This window comes from Pseudonaja textilis, chromosome 2 (genome assembly GCF_049901715.1).
Source record: "Pseudonaja textilis isolate UNSWEBS1 chromosome 2, rPseTex1.2, whole genome shotgun sequence".
NCBI classification, from domain to species: Eukaryota; Metazoa; Chordata; class Lepidosauria; order Squamata; family Elapidae; genus Pseudonaja; species Pseudonaja textilis.
In genome coordinates this window covers 43,446,319-43,473,559 of record NC_141991.1, presented here as the reverse complement: position 1 = coordinate 43,473,559, position 27,241 = coordinate 43,446,319, and the positions used below count along the sequence as shown (strand labels likewise).

The window sequence follows — 27,241 nt, the reverse complement described above, 5'->3', positions numbered from 1 at the left end:
CTCCTTGATTAGTTTCCATCCTTTGTTTCTTGTCCCGCCCCCTTTTCTTTGTAGCAGCCCCTCAAATACTAGAAGACTGCTGTCGTGTCACCCCTTAGAGGACCTCCATGGGCCCCTTCCAGCTCTATCCTGATTGATGATGGAATTTCCCGCTAAAGAATTCATGGGAAAAGCGCGCGGGGGGGGTGTCCACCCAGGCCGTAATACGGCTCCACCTATCGTTACAAGCTGGGTACTGTCGTGATATGCAGTAACGTCGCCGGAAGTTGAGAGCTTAGTGTTGCTTTACGTCTCAAGTCGGAAGTGGTGCTGGAGAGCCTTGTTTTTCGAGCGATCGCAGTTTTTGTTTGGCTGTGACTCTTCCTGCTTTGCGGTGGGGCTGCTGGCGAGCGGCTCCCCCTCGCCCGAAGAATTATGGATCGGAAAAAAAAGCCTCTGGATATAACAGTCGGTTCGGTGAGCAGCAAAGGGGGAACGGGCGGGATTTCAAGAGCGATTGTCGTTTTAGGGCAGAGGTAGGGAAGGATGGCTCTCTTTATGACTTGTGGACTTCAACTCCCAGAATTCCCGAGCCAGCATGGCTGGCTCGGGGTTTCTGGGAGTTGAAGTCCACAAGTCATAAAAGAGCCATCGTTCCCCAAGGTAATAGTTTCTCTCGCGTCTTTGGAGGTCTGTTTTTTTCCCCCTTCCAAAAGGAATTACGTAGGTGTAACTGTTACAAGTCGCTTACTGTTTGTAATCTTGTGCAAATCTTGCATTAACTAAATCTTGATTTTCTACCCTCCTTCCCCACTTCGTCTCCTCTTAAGAATTCAGACTCCCTTGTCTAAAGTTTTGGTTTGTTTTTTTTCTCCTTTTGTTATTCCTATTCTAGCTGGTAGATTTGAAAGCTGAACTGTTCCGAAAACAGGAAGAATTCAAGAAAGAAAAACTTTTAAAAGATGCAGGAGTTCATATTAAGCCCAAAACAGTAAACAAGGTACGGTTTGTTTACAGAGTTTAGATTATTAATCTTTGTTTACATGCTCAATATTAATCTCTTTATATGCACAATATTCTTAGTCTTCCGGTTCTTCTAAATGCATTCACTCCTTCATATGTTTGTTTTATCATTTGAGGTTCAGTCATGATGAAACCACTTCAATATATTTTTCGTACTGGTTTTGTATTCGATCCACATTCATTCAATACCTATTTATTCTTGACCCTATGTTTTGTTTTATTGCACGTCTACCGTAAATAATATATTCAGCTTTGGTTTTTTCGCATTAACATACCGCATTTATTTCGCTTCTCTTTTTTTGACATATCGATGCAAATTATAAAAACTCTGTAGTTCATCTGTGAGTTAGATTCAAAAACAGCCAAATAACTTATCTGAAAATGTATTATTACAGAAGCCAACCATTTGGACTAAGCAGAACAAAGGGGTTTCAGATCGAGCTGAAAAAGATGCCGAGCAGAAGATAGAGGAGAAGCAAACTCTGGATAAATCAAGGTGTTTCATTTTTAAGAAAAGCAGACTTACTAAATATTGTAAATCAGATTTATTGTAAAGAAAATAGGATGTATCTTATCTATAAATCCCATATGATGTAGGATTGTGCTGCATTATGAACCCAGCTATCCAGAATGGTTCTATCTTCCTGGTAAGAGCATTAAGGTGGGCCCTGTCACCCCAAAAGGAAAAAGAAAGAAGGGACCCAAAAGCTGACTTCGACATTCTGGAATTACCCCCCAGAAAAAAAAGGCCTTTCTGATTGACAAGCTCAGCGTCTTAGCCACTGAGCCACCGCGTTCCTTTTTCATTGATCGTTGATAGCATTTCAAAACTACTTCAAGAGAAGGCAATCTTGACAGCATATAATGGTCTTAAGTTACATTGTCTCATATTCTGTATGGCAAAAAGACTGACTGCTATGAAGAGATGGGTAGTTAAGTTTAATTAATAAAAATGGTGTGTTACTGTTTTTAGGCAAAAACTGGAAGAGAAAGCACGTCTGTATGAAAAAATGACCAAGGGAGACTTTCCAGGTGAAATACCTTTAGTTTTCTTGGGATTGTATGTGAAACATGCTTTGATAAAGATTCTACTATAAAATGCTGTTACTAGTAATAAATACTCAGTAATTTTTATTTTGAAATAGGCATGTCTAAGGAGGCAGTAAGAGTGTATGATCTATCTGTTGCTATCATAACCTTCCTTAGGAAAATAATAGGCCTTTCTCATTGAAATAACTGGTTTTGTCCTTGATAATGCTATAGAGCAATGGTTAAAATTTGTTCTAAGTTACTTTGACATTAAGTTCTGGAAAACTGCAGTGCCTAAACAGAAAGCTTATGTTTCTACTTCTGAAGATCAGTGGCTAGGGAATTCTGGGAACTGAAGTCCACACATCTTAAAAGCCGCTGAGGTTGAAAAGCACTGCTGTAGACAATGCCATTTGTCAAGGTAGATGCCTTTGTCCTCTTCCTGCAAAGAGCTTGGCCAGTACTGGAGGCTTTTTTTTTCCTTTGTGGGGGTTGCATTCCAGACAAGCAACTGTGGATAGTGTATAATAGACAATAAGTTTGAGACAGAAGCATTTTTCCATGAGAACAGCATACAATCAGTTTGATCAACAGTCCAAGTTCAATACAGCCAATGCTCTTTATAGTTTGAAATACTCCATTTTCCTCTACTTCATTTAACGGTGCAGAAGTGCTAATTCAATTGCACTTAGCAAAATAGGTTTTTTTTCCCCTGTAAATCCTCCATGTTGTCATAGAATACAATATGTTTCTGTTTCAGCATTGCTTGAATGTCTCTTAGGTCCAGAACAAATTTGGCACTTGTTTCGATTTGGTGAAGGCACTCTAAACTTGACAAGATTTTACTAAACAGCTGGGGTGGGTGGGGGGGACAAGGGAATTGGGGATTACCTAGTTTGCTCTACATTCAGAAGTCCTATTCAGGAAATAGTGCACATCAACAACAACAGCAATCTTTTCCACTCCAAGTAGCAAAAGTTGAAGAAGCTAGCCTCTTTCTGTCCTGATAGGGAATTTCCAGATAGGCATGGCTCTTATGTGTGTTCATAGTTGGTGTAATCTCAAAATGTGCTCCGGAAGATTGGAAGGGACCTCAAAAAAAACAAAAAAAAGGATTAGGAGAAGGAATAAATGTGTTAAAAATCTTTTTGTACAGCATTGGATTTCTCTCAAGAAGTCAAGTTGTACTGCTTTCTGTAAAGCAACAGCAACAACTGGAAAAGGATAATTTAGAAACTACTTTTTATTCACTGCTAAATCTTGATATTGCTGTATCTAAGATGAAAGTATATTAAAACCATTCATGAATCAAGTACTTGTATGCTCAACTAGATACAAGTGGGCTAACTTACAGAATGTGTCCAAAATCCAGGATCCATGATTCTCATGGGATTCAAAATGGACAAATTTGTAGTTGCTTCATTGCTGCTGTGTCGTTGCCCAGAGATTCAGTAGACTGTCATTTAAATTGGTTTTCTGTCATAGATGAAGAAACTGAAGATTTATATCTTGTGGATTTCACTCAGAAGATCATTGACAAACAGAGAGAAGTACGAGAACTGTGTACCAGTGAAACTGCCAGAAAAGCAATGGGGGAGGAAAATGGGGAAGAAGAGAGATTGTCTGAAGCAGAGGTCCCACCACCACAGAGCCCAGATGAAGAATGGTTCGTGATTGTATCATAATAGCACTCTTGTGTATTACAGAGCTTCACTGTAATCAAATGCAATAACCTGACTTCAGTTTAGATTGTAGCTTTATTATAATATATTTGCACTGCTAGTCCCTGGAAGTTATGTATCAAGCTGAACTAGTCTGCTTGTTGACAATTTTTGACAATAATAATCATGTTAAATTGTTATGCTTTGAAAGATTTGTAATTAATGTACTCATCAAAAGTTAATTTTGTTTTTCATTTTAGGGTTGAATATGTGGATTATTTAGGCCGTTCAAGAGGATGTAAGAAGAAAGATTTGCCCCTTCTGCTAGAAATGGATAAACTGAACGAGAGGTAAACTTTATTGTAGAAAACCATTTATGTTTTTTTTAGAAAACCAATTTTATAGGGAAAACAAACAAGAATGGATGCTGAAATGACATGGTTTTCTTCTCTTACCAGAGTAATAGTTTTACAGTCTTTGAAGTAGCTCCTCAAACTAGTCTAGATCTGAAATCCTATGTGTTAATTTACAAATAAGGAAACAGTTTGTAGGAACCACAAAAATAACGTGGAAAGCCATGCAAAATGGTTATCTATCTTGTAACTGAAAATTTATTGAAACATGCTGCTAAAAGTTCTAAAAAATAGAAAATTTTAAATATAAAACTGCTGTATTGTATTATTTGCAGGCATAATTTAGCAGTAGTGTTGTCCTTCAGTATTTAGTGATTACACAGACCACAAGCAACTATGCAGGGACTGACTGAGTTCCTGTCTTGATAAGCTATGAAGGCCTTGCCTTTGAAGATGCCAGCAACAGTTGCTGTTGAAATGTCAGGAAGCCTGTTGCCTAGACCATGATCATTAACAGTTTAACCCCAATATCACCCAAGAGGTAGTATTGGGTTATGAAAGCCAAACCAGTATACAATTTAGCAATACCTTTAGTATGTAAGCAGTGGGCTTTTCCCAATAGAACTGAATTTTAATCTATTCTGATGAAACCTATTATAGCATTTCTGTTCTTAGTTAAAGGATTTGCAAATGTATAAAATCAGGCTTGTAAAGTAACAAGAAATAGTATATATCTTGGTTATTTAACAAGTGTCTTGTCTTGGTCAAACTGATCATTTTAGAAAAAATATTCTAGTTAATACTGTAGTATTGAAAAAATGCTCATGTTCAAATATCTTTATAATTAAATAGCAGTAATAAAAGATTCTGAAACAGGACTATATATTGACCATGCTTTGCTTCCTTTCAAGATACTGTCTTTTTATTGAGAAGTGTAAATTTGGAAGAAATATATATTTCCCTTTTTTTTAATTTGAAGAAGCTTCATATGAACTTAGAATAATTTTTGAATCATTTCAGAATAGATTATGAAAGCACTACTTAGCTATCCTTGATGTCCTCAAGGTAATTTCTAGCAATTCATAATAACTTTAAGATAAACAGGACTTAGTATTGAGGAATGCAATGGCAAACCACTCAAATCTTGCCAAGAAAACGACAAGGACTCCAGCAGTCACAAGGAGGCAAGACTGACTCAGAGATAGGAACCAAAACCTTTACTATTAAGTAATCGTTTATAATGTTGAATAAAAGTTAAAGGCAAAGGAGTCTTCTGGATTTTACTCTGCTAGTCATTGACGACAAGCAGGGGGCAGTGTTCATCTACATTTCAAGGCCATTGAGTCAGCGCTGTCCGAAGGTATTTCTGTACTTATGTGGCCAGCACGATGTCACAGAGCTCTGTTACCTTCCCACCAAAGCTATACCTATTTATCTACTCACATTTGCATGCTTTCAAACTGCTATTTTGGCAGGAGCCAGGGCGAGGATTGGAGCTCACTCTGTTGCGTGGCGCTCGGGTCTCAAACCTGGACTAATCATGTATAATGTCCAATATATAAATCCAATACAAATTCAGTCAACATACAACTAATTCTTTTTGCTGAGTGAGAAATTTTTGAAAGGATTTACTGGCTACAAAATGAACCGCCATCTCATGAATAAATACATTTTTGGCACTGTGTCATTTGTGCCTTTACAATGTTGATGAGGGGACTTTGCTAAATCAAAAAATAAGTTTTTCTTTTAACTGTGATAACATGTTAACTGAGAAACATCTAAATCTGTGGAAATACACTTGAGGTGAGGTTTCACTTTGTTCCTCCTTCTGTGGCCATCTGCATATCCCAAAAACTTGCCTAAGCGACTTCTAATCCTTCAGAACATATTTTGAGTGTATGTAAATATAGACAGTAGTAAGGCAGAATATAGTCTGCTGATATTATTTTATCAACTGATTATGTACTGAAAGTTATTGAAAGTCATGGAAATTGTACTAAAATTGTAATACTGTAAACACATTAAAGAATACAGTTTTACAAGCCCATGCTTGTTGAGGACTAGAAAGAATAGTTTCATATTTCTGTCATGCCCCTGATGGAGACTGACTCTGAGGGAGAGGAGGAACAGCCGACAGGGAGTGGAAATGTGGCTCAGGAGGTTGTGGAGGAGACTGGGGAAGGGCAGAGGCTGGCTGAGCAGTCAGAGGAGGACCCAGGCCCATCCACTCTCCATCCTAGGGCATGCAGGAAGGAGAGGATAAGGGAGAGACATGGTCTCAGGAGGAGAGGGCCTTGATCCTCTTCATGGGCTGTAGCTGTGACAACTGAATAAGCGGACGGACATGCGTACAGGCGAGTGCTGGAAACAAAGCATAGAAATATCTCTAGTTTATGGTTCCTCTCTGACTTTGGCCTCCTTCCCAGTGTGTGTTCTGTTATCTGTGGATGTTCTCCAGCCCTTATCTTGCCTGGTTTGTGTTATTTTTTTCCTCTCCCTTGTAACTGTGTGGGATTTTTTTGTCTCCAGTCAAGGATATTTGGAGCTTGGAAGCAAAGTGAAGGAAAAAAAGGGGCTTCATCTGTTTTTGTGACTGTATTTATTTTGTATCCCACCCTGGGTCATCACAATTTCAGTAATGGCAGTTTTATTTTTAAAAATTATTTTGCCTAACTAAAATTAGTTGAGTGCCCTACTTGTTAAACACCTACACAGTGTTATACAAAGCAATGCTATTGGGATCTATTCTACAGTTGTTTTGACTTATACTGCTATTAAACTGTAAGACTGGATATTGGGGTGTTGTTGGTATAGCTACAGACTTTGGGATATTCTCTCATATACCACTTTCCAATTCTTAATGGATTTTTCAAAAATTATTTATGTAGGCCAGAAACTGAAAAAAAGACTCTACTGTCAGAAGACATGAGAAGGGAGCTTCAACGACAGGAATGGGAAAGAGAGGAAGAAGAAGCACTGAAGAAACCTATGGGGCCAATTCATTATGAAGACATTCGAGAAAATGGTAGGCTGACTTTGTATGATTCAAATCTGGTTTTGAAAATATCACACAGTTTAATGTCAAGGTAAATTTTCTCCTTGGTTAAAATAGGTTTTTTTTATTTAGAGTGATGGATGCAAACTTGTTGGGCTGTTATATTAATCATTCTTTATAATTGGGGTTTTATATACAAAACTATCCCATTCCACTGTTTAGTGGAAAAATAAGAATTAGTTTGGTGTCATGGTTTAAAGGCTAGAATTGGGAGATTTGTGAGATCTAGTCCTGTCTTATGCACAAAGCCAAGTGGGTGATTTGGGGCCAGCTCCTCTGGTTCTTGGAAGAAGGCCATAGCAACCATTTCTGAAAATTTTGCCCCAAAAACTGAGACTGTAAAATAGGAAAAATTTCAGGTCTCAATTAGTCTGTCTATCTAAGTATTTGGAGGGCAATATTGACTGAAAATCAATAGCAATAGTATTTAGACTTAAATGCTGCCCCTTAGTGCTTTATAGCACGCTCTGGGTGATTTACAATGTTAGCATATTGGCCCCAACAATGTGGGTTCTCATTTTACCAACCTTGGAAGGATAGAAGGCTGAGTCAATCTTGAACCCTGTCAGGATCAAAGTCTAAGCTGTGGGCATACTTTGCCTGCAGTAACCACTACCCCACTATATCAAGGTAGGTATGTTGTTCAACAGATTTGGATAGCATATGATTGGCAAAGGCTATTGTAATATAAAATATATTGAGAAATGTCTATCTTTGCACTGATACAATCTTGGAGAAAAATTGTAGGTCCATATTAGAATCCACATTGACTCTAAAATACCCCAAAATACTAGTTTCTGGCATATCCTGGTGTTATTGGAAGAATTCTGGCCTGAAACTCTTTACTATACCATCACTTATAGTAAAGGAAGTTCAGGAATTACAATGTATGATGAACTCTTAATATAGAACAAAATTTCTTTCAGAGGCCCGACAGCTTGGTGTTGGTTACTTTGCCTTCTCCCGTGATCAGGCTTTGAGAAAAAAACAAATGGACACTTTAGAAATGCTAAGAGAACAGGTATGATGTTTAACAGTCTACCGTGGGAAATTTCCCAGCATCCCTTGGCCATGCTGACTGGGCTGTTGGTAATTGTAATTCAGCATCATTTGTAGAGCGATAAATTCTCCATCCCTAAACTTACACTGTGAAATACCTGAGCCTTTCTGATATGCTTATCTTTTTTATCCTTGGTGAACTGGGTCTCTGAATAACATGAAGAAGTGGTATTTTCTCTCCCCCCCCCCCAATTGAAAAGCCACATTTGGTAGCTGATGGGCCAGGGAAGTCACTTAGAGTCTTGCCTTATGAGCTGATTCATGATTCTCCCGCTTTTAAAATGGCTGCTCAATAAAATGGGCAGAATAGGAGGGACCCAAATAGGATTACTTGGAAGGAAATGTAAATCTCCCTCACTCCAGCTTTTCATGCTTCTATTTCTTCCATTGATGGAAAATCATCTGGGTTATTGAGAAAAGAAGAAAAACCTTGTTTATCAATATTTCAACCTAATTACAGGTACTCTTCAACGTACAACCATAATTGAGCCCAAAATTTATTTTGCTAAGTGAAACATTTGTTAAGTGAGTTTTGCCCCATTTTATTACTTTTCTTGCCAGTGTTGTTAAGTGAATCACTGCAGTTGGTAAATTAGTAACACGGTTGTTAAGTGAGTCTTGATTTCCACATGACTTTGCTTGCCGGTCTCAAAAGGGGATTACATGACCCTTCATAAAAATGGAACCATCATAAATAGGGGTCAGTTGGCAAGTGTCTGAATTTTGATTGTATGACCATGGGGATGCTGCAGTGATCATAAATGTGAGAAATGCTTGTAAGTCACTTTTTTTCAGTGATATAACTTTGGTCACTAAATGAACTGCTGTATGTTGAGGACTATCTGTAAACAGAAGCAGTTATGGTTGAATCAATTAATAGCACTACAGACTTCACCATAACCGACATAGAAGATACATAATGTGTCTAATACATATAATAAGTTCAGTTCTAAATAATCTCAATTTAAAAAGTGTAAATTGGATACAGTTTGATGGTTAAACCTAAATATAGGAATAAATTATAGTATTAAAATATCACAGTTTTGTTACTGAAATACTGTATTAATTTCTTTTTTAAGAAATACTTGTCAGTTATGTTGATGCATTGGAAAATGTCACCCTAGGAAATACAGTTTAGTTACATCATAGTAATGGTAAAATTAAAGCTTGAATCTCAAAAGCATGGCAGGAAATGATTAAAAGAAATAGTTTCGGTGAACATCTGAAGATGACATAAATTACTATTGTACTGCATTTCTCCAGACCATCGGTCAGAGAACAAAGCGTGAACATTTAAAGGAAAAACGTAAAGCTATTTTGGAAGCCAGGTTGTCTAAAATTCGAGCGAAAAAGCGCTTAAAAGATGGTGATACAAAAGAAAATGGAGGTAATTTTGAATTATTTACTTTACATTTAAAAGTAGTTTTGGAAGATTTACATATTTGATTAGATGACAACGTTTCTACTATTCACTAACAACCACAAATTTGACACTTTATTGCAGTTTGTTTGATATGGTTTCAGTCTCAATCAGAAAAGAATAGCGTTTTTAGAGAAAGACATATTGTGATAGCTTGTGCGTGTGCATTGAAGAAGCATAGACTTGATTTTTCTAGTTCAGACATAGCAATAATCCAATTATGAATCCTCTGTTCATAAACTCCAAACTAATTTTTCAGATATTTTAGAAAATTATGCTTTAATTATATCAGTTTGGATGGTTTATGTTTGCCACTAATATTTTTGTCACTGATAAACTTTTGAAAAGATGGCGAAATTGATGAAAGGAGGAGTATAAAATATATTTCTTACTGCTTGTTTGTTCAACTATATTACAATATAGTCATTATAGGGTCTGTTGCCAAGTCATAATTTTTGTTCTGCTTTCGGGTATCCACTGAAATGTAGGGATTTTTTATTTCTTTATTTTACTGCTTGCAGCTTGCAGTTTACTTTGTAATAACTTTCTTTTGAGGGGGCAACAGGTAATATCTCAGTAACATGTTTACTGTGAGCAAATCATTCCATAAATACACTTACTATGCAATATCATACAGTACTGCAATATCATATATATCCATTTATTGTTATATGGTGCCTAAAATCTATGTGTTGTTCTTCACAACAGAGGAGGAAGTGCCAGAGCCAGTCCTACCTTCCAGCAAGCCCACTGACCCGCCCAGAGTTTCTACAGAAACTAGAAAAGTAGAAGTTATCATTCAGGAGAGGAAAGATACAAGGCCGGGTGTGCCCTATGTCCGTGAATGGGATAAAGGCAAAGGTAGGAAGCTGCAATGTTTTGGACTATCAGCATGTCAAGACTCCTTTGGTTTAAGCTATGGTGGTTTGGTCTATGGCAGGGGTTGGCAACTTTAAACACTCAAAGAGCTACAAAGGTCCTAACCGGAAGCCCCCCATTCAAATCTGGAGCTGACTGGAAGTCTGGTTCTCCCACCATAGAGTCTTCTCCTAACATAGCATTATTTTTCCTCTGCTGACCGAAAGTCCGGTTCCCTCACCATAGAGTCTCCTCCTTTTTCCTCTACCTGTCCTAACCGAAAGCCCTATCAATTATCGATTGGCGACAAGGAGCCACAGCAGAGGGATGAAAGAGCCACATGCAGCTCCAGAGCTGTGGGTTGCCTACCCCTTTTAAATTAAAAAAAAAAACCCTGATAGTGCTTTTATCAATCTCCGACAGCAAACTTAATGATTTTAGCAATGTGATTCTTTCCCTTGATTTGGAGAGGAGGTGATGGTGGTGTTGAGACAGTTTTAAGTTTTAAATTTTGCCAAGGAAGGATTTCCTGTAATCCATTAACAAGAAGGAAGTTATGTAATCCTCTTAACATGTTACAGGCCATGACTAAGCAGAATGTCCTCATTCTTAAGTCAAGCTCTGGTTGGGTTACCAGCATTTCAGGTGAGGGATTCCTGTATCCCAACATAATACAGAAAAAGAAGTCTGTTCATCCAGACATAATGGAAAGCTTACAACTGCATGTAAGCGGTTTCTCTTTCACAGCCTTCCCTAGATTACTAAATGGTACAGATAGACCTCAACAACAGCTCTTTACTGACCATTCGAAGTTACAACGGCACTGATAAGTGATTTGGGACCATTTTTCACAGGTATGACCGTTGCAGCATCCCCATAGTCATGCATTTGGATGCTGAACAATTGGTTCATGGTTGTGTGTCCCGGGGTCTTGTGTCTATCTTTTGTGACCTTCTGACAAGCAAAGTCAATGGAGAAGCCAGATTCATTTAACAACTATGTTAACTTAATAGCTGCAGGGATTCACTTAAGTGTGGCAAGAAAAATCATAAAATGGAGCCAAAAATCACTTAACGCACACTTAGCAATATAAATGTTGGGCAGAATTGTAATCGTAAGTCGAGGACCACCTATATTGTAGATGGCACCCAATGTGAATAGTCTTTTTTAGAGTTCAGTCTTTTTTCTTTTCTTTTTTTAGGATTCTTTTAAGGCAGAGGTCTCCAAACTTGGCAACTTTAAGGCTTGTAGACTTCAACTCCCAGAATAGCATAGCTGGCTGGAGAATTCTGGGAATTGAAGTCCACAAGTCTTAAAGTTGCCAAGTTTGGTAAGGTAAGCAAAATGGGATTTCTCAAACAAAAGTAAGACAGATTATTGTTGTAAGGCTTTTTTTTAAAAAAAAGAAGCAATCCTTACTTTTATAAAGCTTCATAAAGCATGAGTTCAATTAAATACGAAAAAGCAAGCTAAACTTGATATTCTTCTTTCTCTTCCCATGAATAGAGTTCACTTTTGGACTTTGGTCAAAGAAGCAGGATGAACTCAGGAATGAAAGAGATCCAGAGTTTGCACCACCTTCTGCTTACTTTATCGGCCAAAAGAAATTTTACGATTTGAATAATCGAAATTGGAACAAATCTGAATCCTCCTATGTAAGTACGGAAGACAGTACTTTGGGCAACTTGCCGTCTACATCAGCTGAGACTCACAGCAACTCATGGAACAAGGACTTCATACCCAATCAGGCACCTGAGATGAGGACGTCAGACCAAGAGCCGGTTTACCAAAGTTTGGATGATATGCTCTCCTACTACAAGCAAGTCACATGAACGTCAGATGCCATTAGGAGAACAACTGGTTTCCCGATGGTTAAAACAAATTAAGGATAGTTTCTGTGAGCAGGTGAATTTTGCTGTAGTTCCCTCTCCCCTATCACTTCTAATATTAAAGAATTCACTTAACAGATACTGTCTTTGTCTGGAATGTCATTTCTTTGGGCACACAAAAGCTTGGATATGATCAGGTTTTAACACTTTGACAATAATCCTTGTTTAATTAATGAAAAAGGTTATCCTAGAGCAAGAGCTACTCGAGAAGTTTTACACTACACATCCATCACCATTTGCCCAATTATTTGGAGCCAAGCAGAGGGTGTGAGCAACTTTTGCAGCTTAGGAATGGTATCTTTTTAACACTTAAAGCTCACAGAAGGAACATTGGAAGGTACTGGGTTGAAAAGTCATCATTTTGAAAGGAGCTTATTGATGCATTTAATTTGTTAAATTCATATACTGGCCTCAAGATGGTAAATCTAACATTCTATCCTTTGGTTTTTCCCAATAACATCTTTGTCAGATAGATTGGGCTGAGAGTAAACTCTGATACTAAGAGTGAACATGATTCTCCCCAGTCTTGGTCTAGCAACATAACCATGACGCTCCATGGGCTCCCATACCACCATCAACCTCTCCATTTAACCTGTTAGTGCAAGAGCTGCAAAATTTCAGCTGGGGGCCATTCTGATATGGATTATCTTTCCTCAGATTTCCTCTTTAAGAAAGTTTAGTTCCTGCTGTATGTGATTATCATATTCGTTGTTGTTATAGGCATTCCTTATGCGTATGTTCTTTATAATCAAACATTCACGTAGGACATGGTGCTACAAGCAGAATTTCTTTAAATGGTAATTTTTCTCTTTATTTTCCAGCAGTCTTCTGAAATTATTCCAATGTTAAACAAGCAAAATGTTCACACATTGGTGTTGTTGACCTTCCAGACTATTATTACAGAATAGCTCATTATTCTAAACTAATTTTGTGTTACTAAAGTGCATATTTAAAAGATCTCTGGATTGATGTTGTAATCATGGTGATATGTGGCCCGCAAAATAAAATTTACTTTCCAGTTTTGAAGGTTCCATTTTTCCTACAAAAGGTAAAAGTTGTATTATTTAATGAGATGCCTTGAAATAATGAAGTAAAATGCAAGTTCTTCAGTAATATGCTCTTTAGGAAAAGTATATATGAGTTCATAAACTTGTACTGGCTTTAACAAATAGACCATCAACAAAGTTAATGCCTTGCCTGATTTTTATTTACAACTGTTACTGTAATTAAAAATGTCTATCTTCAAAAGTGGGAGTAAACTACATTGTTATAGTCAAGTATGGAATGCAAGATTTTAATGGGAAATGTGTCTCATATTTTTCTTCAGGAACAAAGCCAGTTAAGTGCAATTCCTCTTGTCATCCCTTAAACCTGAAATTCTTCAAACTTGTCCAGCAGATGGCACAAGCTGCTTTTTGAAAACAGTCACTGAATATCCACAAAGTATATATATAAATGTTATCACCTAATTGGAATTTTAATAATTTAGAGTAGCTATTATCCACGAGGGGAATTTATTTTTAAGAACAGTAAAATAAGAGATTAGAAGTGGGGAAACCTGAATTCTATTTCTACCTGGAGGACAGCCAGTTGATTTGGGGCTATTCATTCTTTCTCTTCCCTAGGAAAGAGGCAAGGGAAAACTACTACTGAAAAAATGGTACCAGTATCAGGAAAACCTGCAGGTTTGGTTCTTGTTTATGTAGTTGCCAGGAACCAAGACTAACTTGAAAGGCACACACTTATTACTTATTTCTGCTGAGGAACATAATTCCTGTGAATTTTCCAGAAGGTGTCTTTCTTTCTTTCTTTGGCTTCCTATCTCTCTTTTGCTTAATGTATTTTCCAAGGAAAGAACACTTCTTGACAGAGGACAGAGGTTATTTGCAGAGAGGTCTCCCAATAGGTGAAATGCATCACTAGAAGTTCTTATGCTTTAGATTTGTCTGCATGCAAAATCTGTCTCTTTACAGCCTTTTCCCAAACTATTTTGATACAGATGGAGCTATCCTATACTGGGTTGGACCATCAGTCTTAACGTGAAATTTATCTAACCTTACTGGCTCAAGCTTTCCAAGATTTTATGAGTCCTGGTAGCACAGTAGTTAGAATGCAGCATTGCAGGCCAACACTGCCCACAGCCAGGAGTTTGATTCTGACCAGCTAAAGATTGAGTCAGCCTTCCATCCTTCCAAGGGCGGTAAAATGAGGACCCAGATTGTTTGGGGGCAATGCAGGCTCTGTAAACCACTCAGAGACTGCCGTAAAGCACTGTGGAGATTTAAATGCTAGTACTATTGCTATTTTAAGCAATCCTTTTATTCTCTGCCTTATTACCCAAAGATACTGGTAAACAGTCTGAAAACTTATCATTCAAAGTATGTGTCTACTGGGCACAAATGCTCCCTGGAAATTCTCCACCCAAATTTATGAGGAGCAATAACTTTCAAGAATTCCTCAAGGACATAATTCCTCTTTAGCAGTAACAGCAGGGCTACTGCCAAAAAGAAACCCCCTCAATGGGATACATAATGTCTTCCATTAGGATTACATTAGAGCATGGGAAGCCAAAAAGGTAGGTTGCTTCAGAAGGGATTGTAGAATGAAAAGAAAGCTGTTTGCACTAAAGTACAAGATCAACAAATGCTACCTCTGGATTTTTTTTTTCCAGATGGCTGGTTGAGTAGTCACTCCATTAGGTGTAAAGAGTTTGCCAATACATTCACATTAATGAAAGCCTTATGGCTATCTGAATTGTATACACCCAGCCATAATGATGCTGCATGCCCTTTGCATTTCTCTCTATTTTTAATTTGAAGCAGCAGGGAGACTGCCCCATGGGCTAGAAATGGCTGATAGAAGTTCCAAAACCAATTCTTCATTTTCACCATAAAAACATATGAACCCTAACCAGCCTTTAGGTGAAGAAAACTCTGTACCAAAAGAAATCTAGAATGAGAAGGCTCTTGCTACTATGACATAAGAATGAATACTGGCATATGGAATCAGGATGCTGCCATATCACCCACCTAATGCTCTGACTATTAGAACATCACACTCCTAACAGGTAATAATTCAAATTCTCCTTCGCTGAAATTTCAGATTTAAAGTGAAATCCTGGAGATTTTCCTTACGTTTGTTTTTGTTGAACATTTCATTGCAGCTTGTGACCCCTGTGTGTGTGAATGTGCTTCTCTTGCTTAATCTTCTAAAATCTGAAAATGCAACTCTCCCTGGTCTTGTAGAAGTTGGGAAGAACAGCAGTTCCCAGGGATTCATTGTGTCTGCTGGTTATTCTGTTATGCTCCTTGCTGATATCGGTGATTATTTATTTATTTAGCATATGGCAATGTTATAATTAGCCAGGAGACTACAGTGTTAATCCAAAGTAGTTATTTGGCTGCCAAAGAGTCCTTGTCTGTTTAGTTTGCGCTTGCACACTATCCAGGATGCACCACAGGGGGCGAACTAGTTCCTCACCAGAAAGTCGAGCAGCATCCTGCGGCATCATCTGGGGCCTTCTCCCACCACCAATTTCGCCTCACAGTTGGACATCATTTCGGGGGAGATCCAGCACTAATAGGGTCTCACATTCTGCATAAAATACCACCTCATTTCCACCGAAGTGGTACCTATTTATCTACTTGCATGTATGATGCTTTCTGCTAGGTGGGCAGAAACTTAGGCAAGTGATGGGAACTCACACTGCCACTCAAACCGCTGGAGCAAAGACCATCTCCAACATCTTTAAGTCACTGAGTCATCGTAATCCTTAGTTCTGTGTTAGTCCATACCGATGACTGAAACATTTAAAGTTCCTTCACTTTGTCCTTTTCAGCAGATGTGATCTTAGAACAAATATATCTTTCTTTCTACCATTTCTACCATTATCCTCTCCACAGCATTGTAAAGGGGTATCCAAGCAACTGGGTTTGGAATGTGACTCGTGACATTTAAAGTGAGTTGAGATCAGTTTATAGTTATCCCAAAGTTTCTTTGGGCACCATGATTGATCTGTTTCTACTTCTACCTCCTGCGCATGTGTATACTTGCCACTATTTGCAGGATGAGTTTGGTGAGCTATGCCCACACATGATCATACACTATTCTTCGTTTTCATATCAGGACAGTGAACATATTTTCTCCAGGAGAAATGTAAAAAAATAGCATTAAAATAGGGGGAAAATCCCATGCCATGGAAAAAAGGATTGGCCTAAGTTTTCAGAGTTAGGTCTTCTAAAAAACATGTGCTCATATGTAGGTTCTTTAGAAATGTTAGATAAAATGAGCCCTAATCACAGAGAAGACATTTCTGGGTGGGAGGCTGGATTTAGTTATTTCACTCCTAAGGTGATCAACTCTAGTCTGGCATAGAAACCCAACTGACATAAAGCTTAGACTGACAGGTTATTAGTTCCAGTTGAAAATATACTTTCTAATTAAGACAATTCTTCAGTTTCTATTTTCTAATTAAATCAATGGTAATTTATCTGTCACACTTAAATGTGGACTCTCTTGGTGCTTCTTACTGATGAGCACAAAGGCAATTAAAAGAAAAAGGGCTGCTTTTCATAAGGAGAGTTAAGGCCTTTCTAATGCCGCATTTTATTTCTTGGAAATACTTCCATTCTTAACCATTGCATATCTTCTTCAAGCTCCTTGCTCAAGCGTCAGACTCCAGACTTTACCACAATCAATTTTGTCTAAGATGTTTTTACAACTCCAAGCTTGGGTAATGCCCATTAGAATTAGTTGGTAGCAAAGAGATGCTAAACAATCATAACTCTCTGCTGCCACCTCATGGTCATCTGGATTTTTGCCATCCAGATCTAGTAACCAAGAGTGCAAGAGTGTAAACATCAGTATTTCTTAGAAAACACCCACAGCATTGCTGATTGTTTTGACTGAACTTATACTATTATATTATGCTGGAGACAGAACTGTATATCACTGGGATAAACTGTATATTCACTGGGAAATGAACTGTATATGAAAAGGTCTTGGCTTTACTCTGTACCATACAGAGGTGGTATTCAGCAGGTTCTGACCAGTTCTGGAGAACCAGAAGCGGAAATTTTGAGTAGTTCAGAGAACTGGCAAATACCACCTCTGACTGGAGATGTTACAGAATCCTTCTCCTTCCACATCCACCAAGCCACACCCACAGAACCAGTAGTTAAAAAAAATTGAATTCCACCAGTGGTGCCACAGATTACAATCAATCTTGGTCTGAATTCTATGTTGGTTTAGATGAAGTGTGGATGCTTTTGCCTAAGCTGTGAGATCTCTGCATCTGTCCAGAACACATACCCTTCAGTTATGGCCTTATTCTTTTCCTAAGTCCTTCATATACTCATTTTTTCGTAAATCTTTATTGGCTCACTCCTTTATATATTTCTACCACTTAAAAATCTTTGCTACTCTTTTTTTAAAACTTTTTTTAAAACCTCATTATTATAATTTGGCAAATGCTAACTCTCTGAGTAGGAGCTGAATTCCATGCAGCTCTCAATATGGCATGTTTTGAAGGCATAGGATGGAGCAATCTGGTTGATGCAAAGTAATCTGGACCTGCTCAGTATGGAAGGAATATCATTTGGGAAATTTTCTTTATGTTCTGTTGAATTATTTATACTGAAGATAGGATATTAAAGAATGAATACATTTTGAAAGAGAGAGATTAGCACATCATTCACTGATCAAATGATATTTTAGTCCTAAAGGTAACAGCACATAAATATTTCTTATATATTTTTCTCCTTATTTAGATGTTGTTACATCAAAGATGAAATGAATGAACTGGTGATATGAATGACCAAAAGTCTGACACAAAAGGTAGTCCAAAGGTTGATCAAAAGGATGAATATAAATCTGACCATAAGAATGATCTTAAGAGTGAGCCAAAATCTGAACCGAAATCTGAATTGAAGGCTGAACAGAAAAGTGAACAGAAAGCTGAACAAAAGGATGAGCCAAAAGATGAGCAAAAGACGGATGAACATAAAAATCTTGATTTTGAGCAAATGAAAGCCAAGGCCCCAAAACTTTTGGCTGATATGGTACACATGCTTATCACATGGCAGAGAATGGGCTTTCATGTGCCACGAGGTGTTCGAAACATATTTGAGTTTACCTGGGATGAACTTATAGAGATAGCACCAAGAAAATCTTTCACTGGTTTATATTGTCCAGTGGCCAAATTCCTCCCCTATGAAGAGGCTGAGCTGGCCTCCGCAACTACATCAAGAACTCAAAAGGTGGGTGCCACACACTCAATGAGGAGAACTAATTATGTGACTTCACTTGAAGGCCAGCCAATGCTCATGAAATTCCAAAAGCGGTCCATACATCTCCTGACAGAACTTCTGAAGTTAAAGATGAAGATAATGATTGATGCCGTTGCTGGTGAGATCCCTTAGATAAGTGTTAGTTTGTCTGCCATGACCTATGGAATTCTATGTGGAGAACTTGAACCTATTCAGCCAAAAGATTCATTAGCTTTAGTATATGTGGGAAGACTAAATGCAACGCATTAAGTGTATATAGTTCCATGCAGTTAGAGGGGAAATAAGAACTGTTACTAATGACAAGGAGTGCTGCTAAAACACACCAAAACATGAATTATACATACATATATGGCATGGGCAGAATATTTGGCTGTCTGTGATATGTTCATTGTATACATGGAGGAGGAAACCCCCAATAGGATTTCTGCTGAAGGAGCTACTTCAGATCATACTGGAATGTGGACTGGAAATATTTTTTCAGGAGCCCTGTGCTTTTACTTATTTTATTTTACATTTCTTTATTTATTTAATTTGGGAATAGGATAAAAAATAATTCTAGGAATGGGGAGATAAGTTAATAATGACAATAGCATACCAAATAGTAACAACGCTGTTGCATGAAGGTAAATGCAAGGTTAATTTGGCAGATATGTTTCTCACTCTGGCACCAACTCAGAGTGATGTAAGAAATATTGGCTTCACTCTGAATAAGTTTTGCAAGTACAGCAATCTCATTTTGAAGTCAAATCTGATTATATTATATCTTGTAATTATCATGTCCACTATGGGATTCGTTGCAAAAATTGAGAGTTTCATCAAAATGATAAAATGAGTCTCTTAATGGAAGCTCTTGTGCAGTTACAACACAGGTAGAAAAGGGATAAAGTTTGTGTTACAATACTTGTTTTATTATTTGCAACCCCTTCTCTTCCCGCTCCCTCTGTTCCCCGCAGTTTTCTATTATTTCTTGATTAAGTTAGGAAAAAAAACCAAGAAAAATCCCATGGAGACAGAGTTATAGGTACAGGAGAGCCTGTTTGCTTTAGTGATGAACGCGCTACTCAAGAGAGTAAGAATTCTAGTGCTGCCTTAGGCATGAAAGCTGATGGGTGACTTTGGGCTAGTCACTCTCTCCCAACACAACCCACCTCTCAGGATGGTTATTGTCAGAAAAATAAGAAACAGGTGTATTATGTATGGTCATTACTGATAGACAGATAGGGAGACAAACATAAATGAGGTAAGATTTTTTTTTAAAAAAATTAATAATAACACAAAAATCTAATAATTAAGCCACAAGATTTGAGGCTTAACAAAGAACATTTCAACCGATTTCTCTTGGAACACAGACTTTATCATACATTTACCACCTATGCACAACTGCTTCCAAGCATCAGAGTGTTAATGTCTTTTATTGTAATCTCCTACAATAAAAAAGACTCTTGGTGTGCATGTGTGTGTGTGTGTGTGTGTGTGTATGTAGGTCTAGGTGTGTTTGGGTCTTTTCTCGTGTAAGATGAAGAGTATCTTGGCAGGTGTTTCACTGCTTGCACTGGCACGAAGCCGAAAGCACCAGGCTGAGGATGGCGAGTGGGACCTCGGCGAAACGTCGCCAAGATACTCTTCATCTTACACAGGAAAAGACCCAAACGCACCTAGACCTCCATACCTGTACCCGTGAAAATCTACGAAATATATGTATGTGTGTGTATGTATGGCATTCAGCTTTGTTCGTGTATTTTCCCACGTCATTGTAGCTGTGCTTTTAAAGTTGTAACAACGTTTCGGCATTTTGTGTCCATCTCATCTGCCATCATCAGGCTTCTGTATTGTTTTCGTCTGTGAGTCAGGCTTTCACAGCTGTTTCTGTTTTAAATTTGGTGCTAGCCTAATGCTGTGCCAGAATGGTTTTTTCTTCATCCTAAATGGTTGGGAGTCTTGGTCTGTGTTTATTGGTCTTGGAGTTTGCTGTGTTCTCCTTGATTGGTGTTTCTAATATCTTCTGTCTGTTTTGTAGCTTTCTTTGTCTTGATTGGCTTGCAACATTGTGTTTCCTGTATTGGAAGCTTTTAGTGCGGCTTGGCTCTGAGTAAATGGATGGCTATCATTTATTAGGAAGCTAGGTTTCATCTGGGTACCTGGTTGAGGTGTGTTTGAGCTGGAGGTATCAGGGGGAGTTTATTTGTGCCCAGGTGTTTGCTTGGCTTGTGGATTTTTTTGTTTGTGAGTACAGGCTTCCAGATAATTGACAGTCTGGTGGAATCATCTCTTCTATTCATGCTTTCTGGTCTTTTTTCAATCTCTATGGCTTCTCTGATAATTCTGTAGCTGGGGTTTTCTATAGTGGCTAGGGTTTTGGTGCCATTGAAGTCGATGCTATGACCTGTGGCTTTCATGTGTTGGACTAGTGAGGACGTGTGTTCCAGCTTTTTACTGCATTTTTGTGTTCATCTAGGTGGGTACTTAGTCTTCTATTGGTCTGTCCAATGTATGTGGCAGGGCATGATGCACAGGAGACTTCATATGTGCCTTGGTTTTCCAGGTCAATTTTATCTTTGGGGTTTCTTAGGATGGCTGCTATTTTTCTGTCTGTTTTGAAGACAGTCTTGATGTGAAGCCTGTGTAGTATCTTACTGATTTTGTCTGTAGTACCTCTTATGTAGGGCAGAACAGCTGTTCCATAGGTCTGTTCATCTTCTAGGTCTCCAGTATGTCTCAGTGTGTTTTTGTGGATCAAGCCGGTGATTTTGCTTTTGTGGAAGCCATTGGCTGTCAGTACTTTAGTCAGGGTGCATAGTTCAGTCTTTATATGTGTCTTGTCTGCCAGGCGCTTGGTTCTGGAAATTAGTGTTTTGGCCAGAGAGTTTATCTGTGCTGGGTGGTGGTGGGATTGGGCGTTGAGGTAGCGGTTGGTGTGTGTTTTCTTCTGGTATATGGTGTGTCCTCGTGTGCCATCTGTTGTTTTGTAGATTAGTACTTCTATGAATGGTAGTTGTTTGTTTGTTTCCGTTTCCATGGTGAATTTGATTTTGGGGTGTGTGCTGTTTAGGTGTGTTAGGAAATTGTTTTCTTTTCCATGGGGCCAAATAACAAATGTGTTAAGATACATCGATGACACAAAAACTTGATCCACAAAACACACTGAGACATAATGGAGACCTAGAAGATGAACAGACCTATGGAACAGCTGCCCTGCCCTGCATACTGAAGCCTGATGATGGCAGATGAGATTCTGCCAAAACGTTGCTACAACTTTAAAAGCACAACTATAATGACATGGGAAAATACCCGAACAAAGCTGAAGACCATACATATACATATACATATAGGTGTGTTTGGGTCTTTTCCCATGTAAGATTAAGAGTATCTTCGTGACGTTTTGGCAAGGTCCCATTCACCATCCTTAGGCTGGTGCTTTCGGCTTCGTGCCAGTGCAAGGAGTGTGTGATCGGAGCTGCCATCTCTCTATAAATACTGGTGATGGGGGCTGGTGTGCTGGGCTGGTTGGCTGCGCTGCTGCCTCTTGATTGGTTGATGGAATTGATGTTGGTATAAAGGGCTGTGTGATGGCCTTGTGAGTTTTGTTGTGGAGATATCCTGGATCTTGTGCTGTAATCTCCTGGGTCGTTTGTTTTGTAATGATCTTTTTCCATTAGCCTCTTGTGTTTTAATGGCTTGGGTAATGGGTAGTGTGAAGGGCTTGTGAGTTCTTTTATTGTGGTGTCCTGGGTCCTGCGTTGTAATCTCCTGGGTCATTTGTGTTTTGATCTCTTTTCCATTAGCCTCCTGTGTAGTAACGGCTTGGGCAATGGGTTGTGTGATGACCTTGTGAGATTTATTGCTGTGGTATCCTTGGTCTTGTGCTGTGATATCCTGGGTCATTTGCTGTGTTGCAACTCCTTGAGTTCTTGTGGTGTAATTTCCTGAGTTTTCCGATGTGATGTCCTGAGTGGGTGGCTGTGATGTAGCATTCTGGGTTTTAGTCTGGCTTCAAGTTTGGGGTCTGGGTCTGTGTTCTTGGTGTGTGTCAGCTTGTTTGGTTTTGGGGTTGGGGTGTGTGACAGCTGGTGAAACAGCTGTGGTCTGGTTTCTGGATAGTGGTTGTCCTTCGTTTATAGGATGGCTTGGGCCTGGGTCTGATGAGGGGGATTGGTGGTGGTGTCCCATGTTGTTTCGGGTCTCATGTTGGTTTTCATGGCTGGGACTCGTTTGTTGGTGAGGGCTCGCTTCCAGATGTCTGGTAGGTGGGAGGTATCGTCCCATCTATTCATGTTATGGGTTTTTTTTCTCTATCTCGATGGCTTCCCTGATTATTCTCTTGCTGGAGTGTTCAGTGTTGGATATTAATTTGGTTCCTTCGAAATTAATTTCATATCCTGTAGCTTTAAGGTGCTGGAAGAGGGAGGAAGTATTTTCTTCTCTTCTGACTGCGTTTTTGTGTTCTGCTGTTATTCTCCTGTTGGTTTGTCCAATGTATGTGGCTGGGCAATTGTTGCATGGTATTTCATAAACTCCTTGGTTTTCTAGCTGGATCTTGTCTTTGGGGTTTCTTAGGATGTTGGCTTTTTTTTGGTCAGTGCCGAAGGCTGTCCTGATATTGTGTTTGTGGAGAATTTTGCTGATTTTGTCTGTGGTGCCTTTGATGTAGGGGAGGAGTGTGATACTGTTGTCTTGTTCTGTGTCTTGGCTTTCTGGGGGTATCTCTTTTCGGATTAGGTTGGTGATTGTGTTTCTTTGGAATCCATTGGAAATTAATACATTAGTGAGGGTGGTGTAGTTCTGTTCTCAGGTGACCTTTGTCAGCTAGGCGTTTGGTTCTGGAGATGAGGGTCTTGGCTACGGAGTTGATTTGTGCAGGGTGGTGATGGGATTGTGCATTTAGGTAGTGGTTGGTGTGTGTTTTTTTCTGGTAGATGGTGTGTCCTAGGGAGCCATTGGGTTTTTTGTAAATTAGGATGTCCAGGAAGGGAAGTTGGTTGTTGGTTTCTGTTTCCATGGTGAATTGTATTTGGGGGTATAAGTTGTTAAGATGTGTGAGGAAGTTGTCCAGTTTTTCTTTCCCGTGTGGCCAAATTACGAAAGTGTCATCTACATATCTGAGCCAGAGTTTGGGTTTGCGTTTGGATTTGTCTAGAGTGTTGGTTTCAAAGTGTATGTAGACCTGCATGTATGTATATAAATAAAGGCTGGTTAAGAATAGTAAAAATAAGAGCTAGTTTCTGAATAATTTTTAGTTGCCTCCAGAAAGACCCCTTGTAGCATATTCCCTAGTAATCCTCAATAATGAGGATTAGGAACTTGGTTTATTAAGGAAAGTAAAAGCAACAATATTCATTCTTGAAGCAAGAAATTATATTGCTATACATATACATACACACATACAATTTAAAGTCTATACTTCCACCTCCTCTTTCCCCCACAACAACAGTCCTGTTCGGCTGAGAGAGAATGACTGGCCCAAAGTCAGCCAGCCAGCTTTCATACTAAGGGAGGCCTAGAATTCACCATTTCCTGGTTTATTTATTTTATTTTTGTTTGTTTGTTTCGTCAATCACTTGCAAGATAATATGTGTAAGAATAAGCATAGTATGAATACAGGAAATAGATACAAATAAATGGGGACAATAGGACAGGGACAGTAGGCATGATTGTGCACTTATGCACACCCTTACAGACCTCTTATGAATGATTTCTTGGCTAGCACCTTCACCACTACACTAAACTAGCTTTCATTATGCTGATTATGCTTTTCTATGTAGAGTTTTCTTTATAGATCTGAATTATCACTGGAATATATGGTCATTCTTTCATTCTTAGGTCCCAATGCTGACGAGATTGCAAAACGATTCCTGGAAAGTGGTCAGCAGCTAAGTCCCAAATCCCGGGAGGAAGCAGTGGAGTTTATGAAAGAACCCAGAAGGAAAGGTCAGAGAAGAAATGGACTCACCATGCACTTGGACCCTTGGAAATTATCATCTGCTATTCCTGTTGTAGTTCATGTTCTTTTCTTTCTTGAGGCATGGGTCAAATTGGGAATGAGTAGTACAAATAGTATCAAGATATCTCTCAAAACTTCCAGAAGAGTTCTGATTCTTTAACTGAGTAGCAGGTACAGTTAGCTTATTATTGTCATCAGTTTTAAAACTTCTTGCCCTGCCCAGCTTTGCTATGTTCCTCCAAAAGCTAAACTCTAATGATGCAGGAACCCAGACTGACAGTAAAGACTCACCATGGTGCAACACTGTGCAAAATGAGGTTACAAAATACTCCATAGAGGAAATGGGCTATATTGTCTCACTGCTGAGGAGGGGTGACATTTTAATGATCCTTCACATAAACACCATGAATGTGTAATGGGTTTGTCAGAGCCTAGATAATGAGAAAAGACAAGATAATTTGGAGCGTTTCCTTGGAGTTCTTTCATATGCAGTAAATGCAGTTCAGAATGCCCTGGAAGGGGAAGGTTAATCCTTACCTCCCTCAGTGTCACTACAGTTCTAAGCAGAATAATTATTTTCCCACTTTTAAAATAAATTCAGAGACAGGCAATTCACTTTGGCTGCCCTGTAGCGGATAACTTTAAAGAGGTAGTTAAAGGCAAGCCACGGAGGACTGGTTTATGTGTGACTATCAGACAGGCATAATACCTAAAAAAGGAAGAGACTTGGAGGATTTTTTCCCCACCACATCTCTCTGCCCTCCCCATCCTTCATGCCTGCTCTCTGGAAGTTTTGACTCGACTATTTTGTTAGGTATGTCATATAAGGCTAAATCTCTTTATGTCTAATGGATTTATCCAACTGTAGCCTGGATTATCACGCACAAACACACATGGACCCACAACAATACACGTTTATTGGATTCTCTCTGTAGCTTCAGTCTCTTCTCCTTATGTTTCTGTGCTTCTGCCTTGTCATTAAACCTAGAGCATATCATGAATGCCAAAGGTGCAATGAGGTGAAAAATTATTCATAAATGGAACAGTTGCATAAAATTAAAAATATGCCACGTCACAGGCTCATTTTGCATGATTGCCCTGGCAATGTGGTGTGCTACGTTATTCTGACCATTTGAAAAAGAAAAATTCTTGTGGTAAGAGGATACTTTGACACTCCATTTTGTAAGTAAGATTCACCTTTTTATATCTGGCATTTTATTTCCTTTCCAGTTTGTAGAATGACCTACTTTTTTTTCTCTTTTCCATTTATTAGTTTACTATATAAAATACAAAAATACAAAAGCAAATAGGAAAAATAAGGGAGGGAAAGGAGAAGGATAAGGAGAAATGTAGAAAAGGGGAGGAATGAAAAAGAAAGGTGTTGACTTCTGACTCCCTCTGGTGCAGTAGAATAAGACAGTAACATCAAACCTCAAACTTTTACTTTTACATAATAGTATAAACTAGCCATTTCTATAACAACAAATCTAATCAGTAAAACCCAAAATCAACAGTTCATTTTTTCCACCTCAAGCACAAAGTCCAGAAGCAATTGCCAAGTAGAAACAAAAGTATTTGTTTTTTTTTTCCTTTGATCAAAGCAGTCAATTTAGCTATTTCTGTAGAATGACCTATTGGTGTTAATATATATTTAATATAATATCATTTAAACCATCATTTCTTCAAGTTCCATCTCCTCAGAATTAGACTAGGGAAATAATGCTGACAGAGTCACTATCTATTTCCAAGTTTGATTTCTATCTCAAGAGCCCACTAATAAGTCTTGCCTGTATTACATTCATGGAAAACGTAAGTAAGCTTTAGTGAGCTTTCAGCTCCCTTTTCTGCCTACCACTCTTAGTAAATTCCTGATGTCAGCCTTAGATGGGTAAGTGACAATGCAATGCAGGGGACTCTTTAGGAAGAGACCTGTAGGAATTCCTAAGCCAATTTCACTTCAGATACTTGAGGATTTTGTTTAAGCCCCAGTTAAATAGAAAAAGAAGTAATGACATAGAAAACTTTCATTGGAAACTTTCAATTCTTTAAAATGATTGTGTTCTTCTGGCTTGAAATTTTCTGGCATTTTCAGGTGGCAACCTACGTGTGTCAGCTCTTCCCCTTTAAGATTAAACCTAGAGAAGAAAATGTCCCCCAGAGGAGGGGTCATGACTGAGAGAAGACCTTCTTCAAATATCTCGAGCCCTCTCGCAGAGAAGAGAGTCAACTCCTCTACTGTTTCCAAAATATGAACTTATAGGACAGTAGTATAGGACTTAAATATGAGGAGCAACCTAATTGTTATCACCATTGCATTACATCCCAATATGATTCCAGACAATGTGATTTATCAGCCAGGATTTATGGAGGCATTCAAGGGTATTTCTATGGCAAGGGCTACATTGGCCATGAAAGAGGTTGTGCCCCCCAAAGAAGGCTGTGGGTACTGGCCCTGTAAGTAAATGTGCTTTCTCTTCCTTTAGTTAAAATTTAATAGAAGTGTTATGTTTACTCCCTGCAGTAATCATGTATTTGATCCCCCCACCCTCCCACTCTCTCCACCTTCTATCACATTAACAGTTACTAGTTTTGCAGCAATTTTTAGACGTTTCTGCAATATTCACCAAATGTTTGGGCCCTTTGGGTTCAGGGTATATGTGGCTCTGGCTTATAGCTTAGCAGCTCATATG

The 27,241-nt window shown here is 38.6% G+C and overlaps 2 protein-coding genes across 2 annotated transcripts in view; both read left to right on the top strand.

Annotated features, from left to right (window-relative positions):
• The first annotated feature begins 290 nt into the window (after positions 1 to 290).
• On the top strand, positions 291 to 12,407 carry CCDC174 (coiled-coil domain containing 174). The gene is made up of 11 exons (XM_026723015.2): positions 291 to 456; positions 875 to 979; positions 1,398 to 1,498; positions 1,976 to 2,034; positions 3,517 to 3,697; positions 3,953 to 4,042; positions 6,934 to 7,070; positions 8,027 to 8,121; positions 9,423 to 9,546; positions 10,288 to 10,440; positions 11,944 to 12,407. The coding sequence occupies exons 1-11, from the start codon at positions 415 to 417 to the stop codon at positions 12,267 to 12,269; spliced, it is 1,413 nt and encodes a 470-aa protein (XP_026578800.1). The 5' UTR covers positions 291 to 414; the 3' UTR covers positions 12,270 to 12,407.
• Positions 12,408 to 18,133: 5,726 nt separating this feature from the next.
• Positions 18,134 to 27,241, top strand: part of FAM194C (family with sequence similarity 149 member C) — a 67,413-nt gene continuing 58,305 nt past the window's right edge. The window contains 2 exon segments of the mRNA XM_087923157.1: positions 18,134 to 18,731; positions 24,431 to 24,538. Of these exon segments, the coding sequence (XP_087779283.1) occupies positions 18,134 to 18,731; positions 24,431 to 24,538 (706 nt within the window).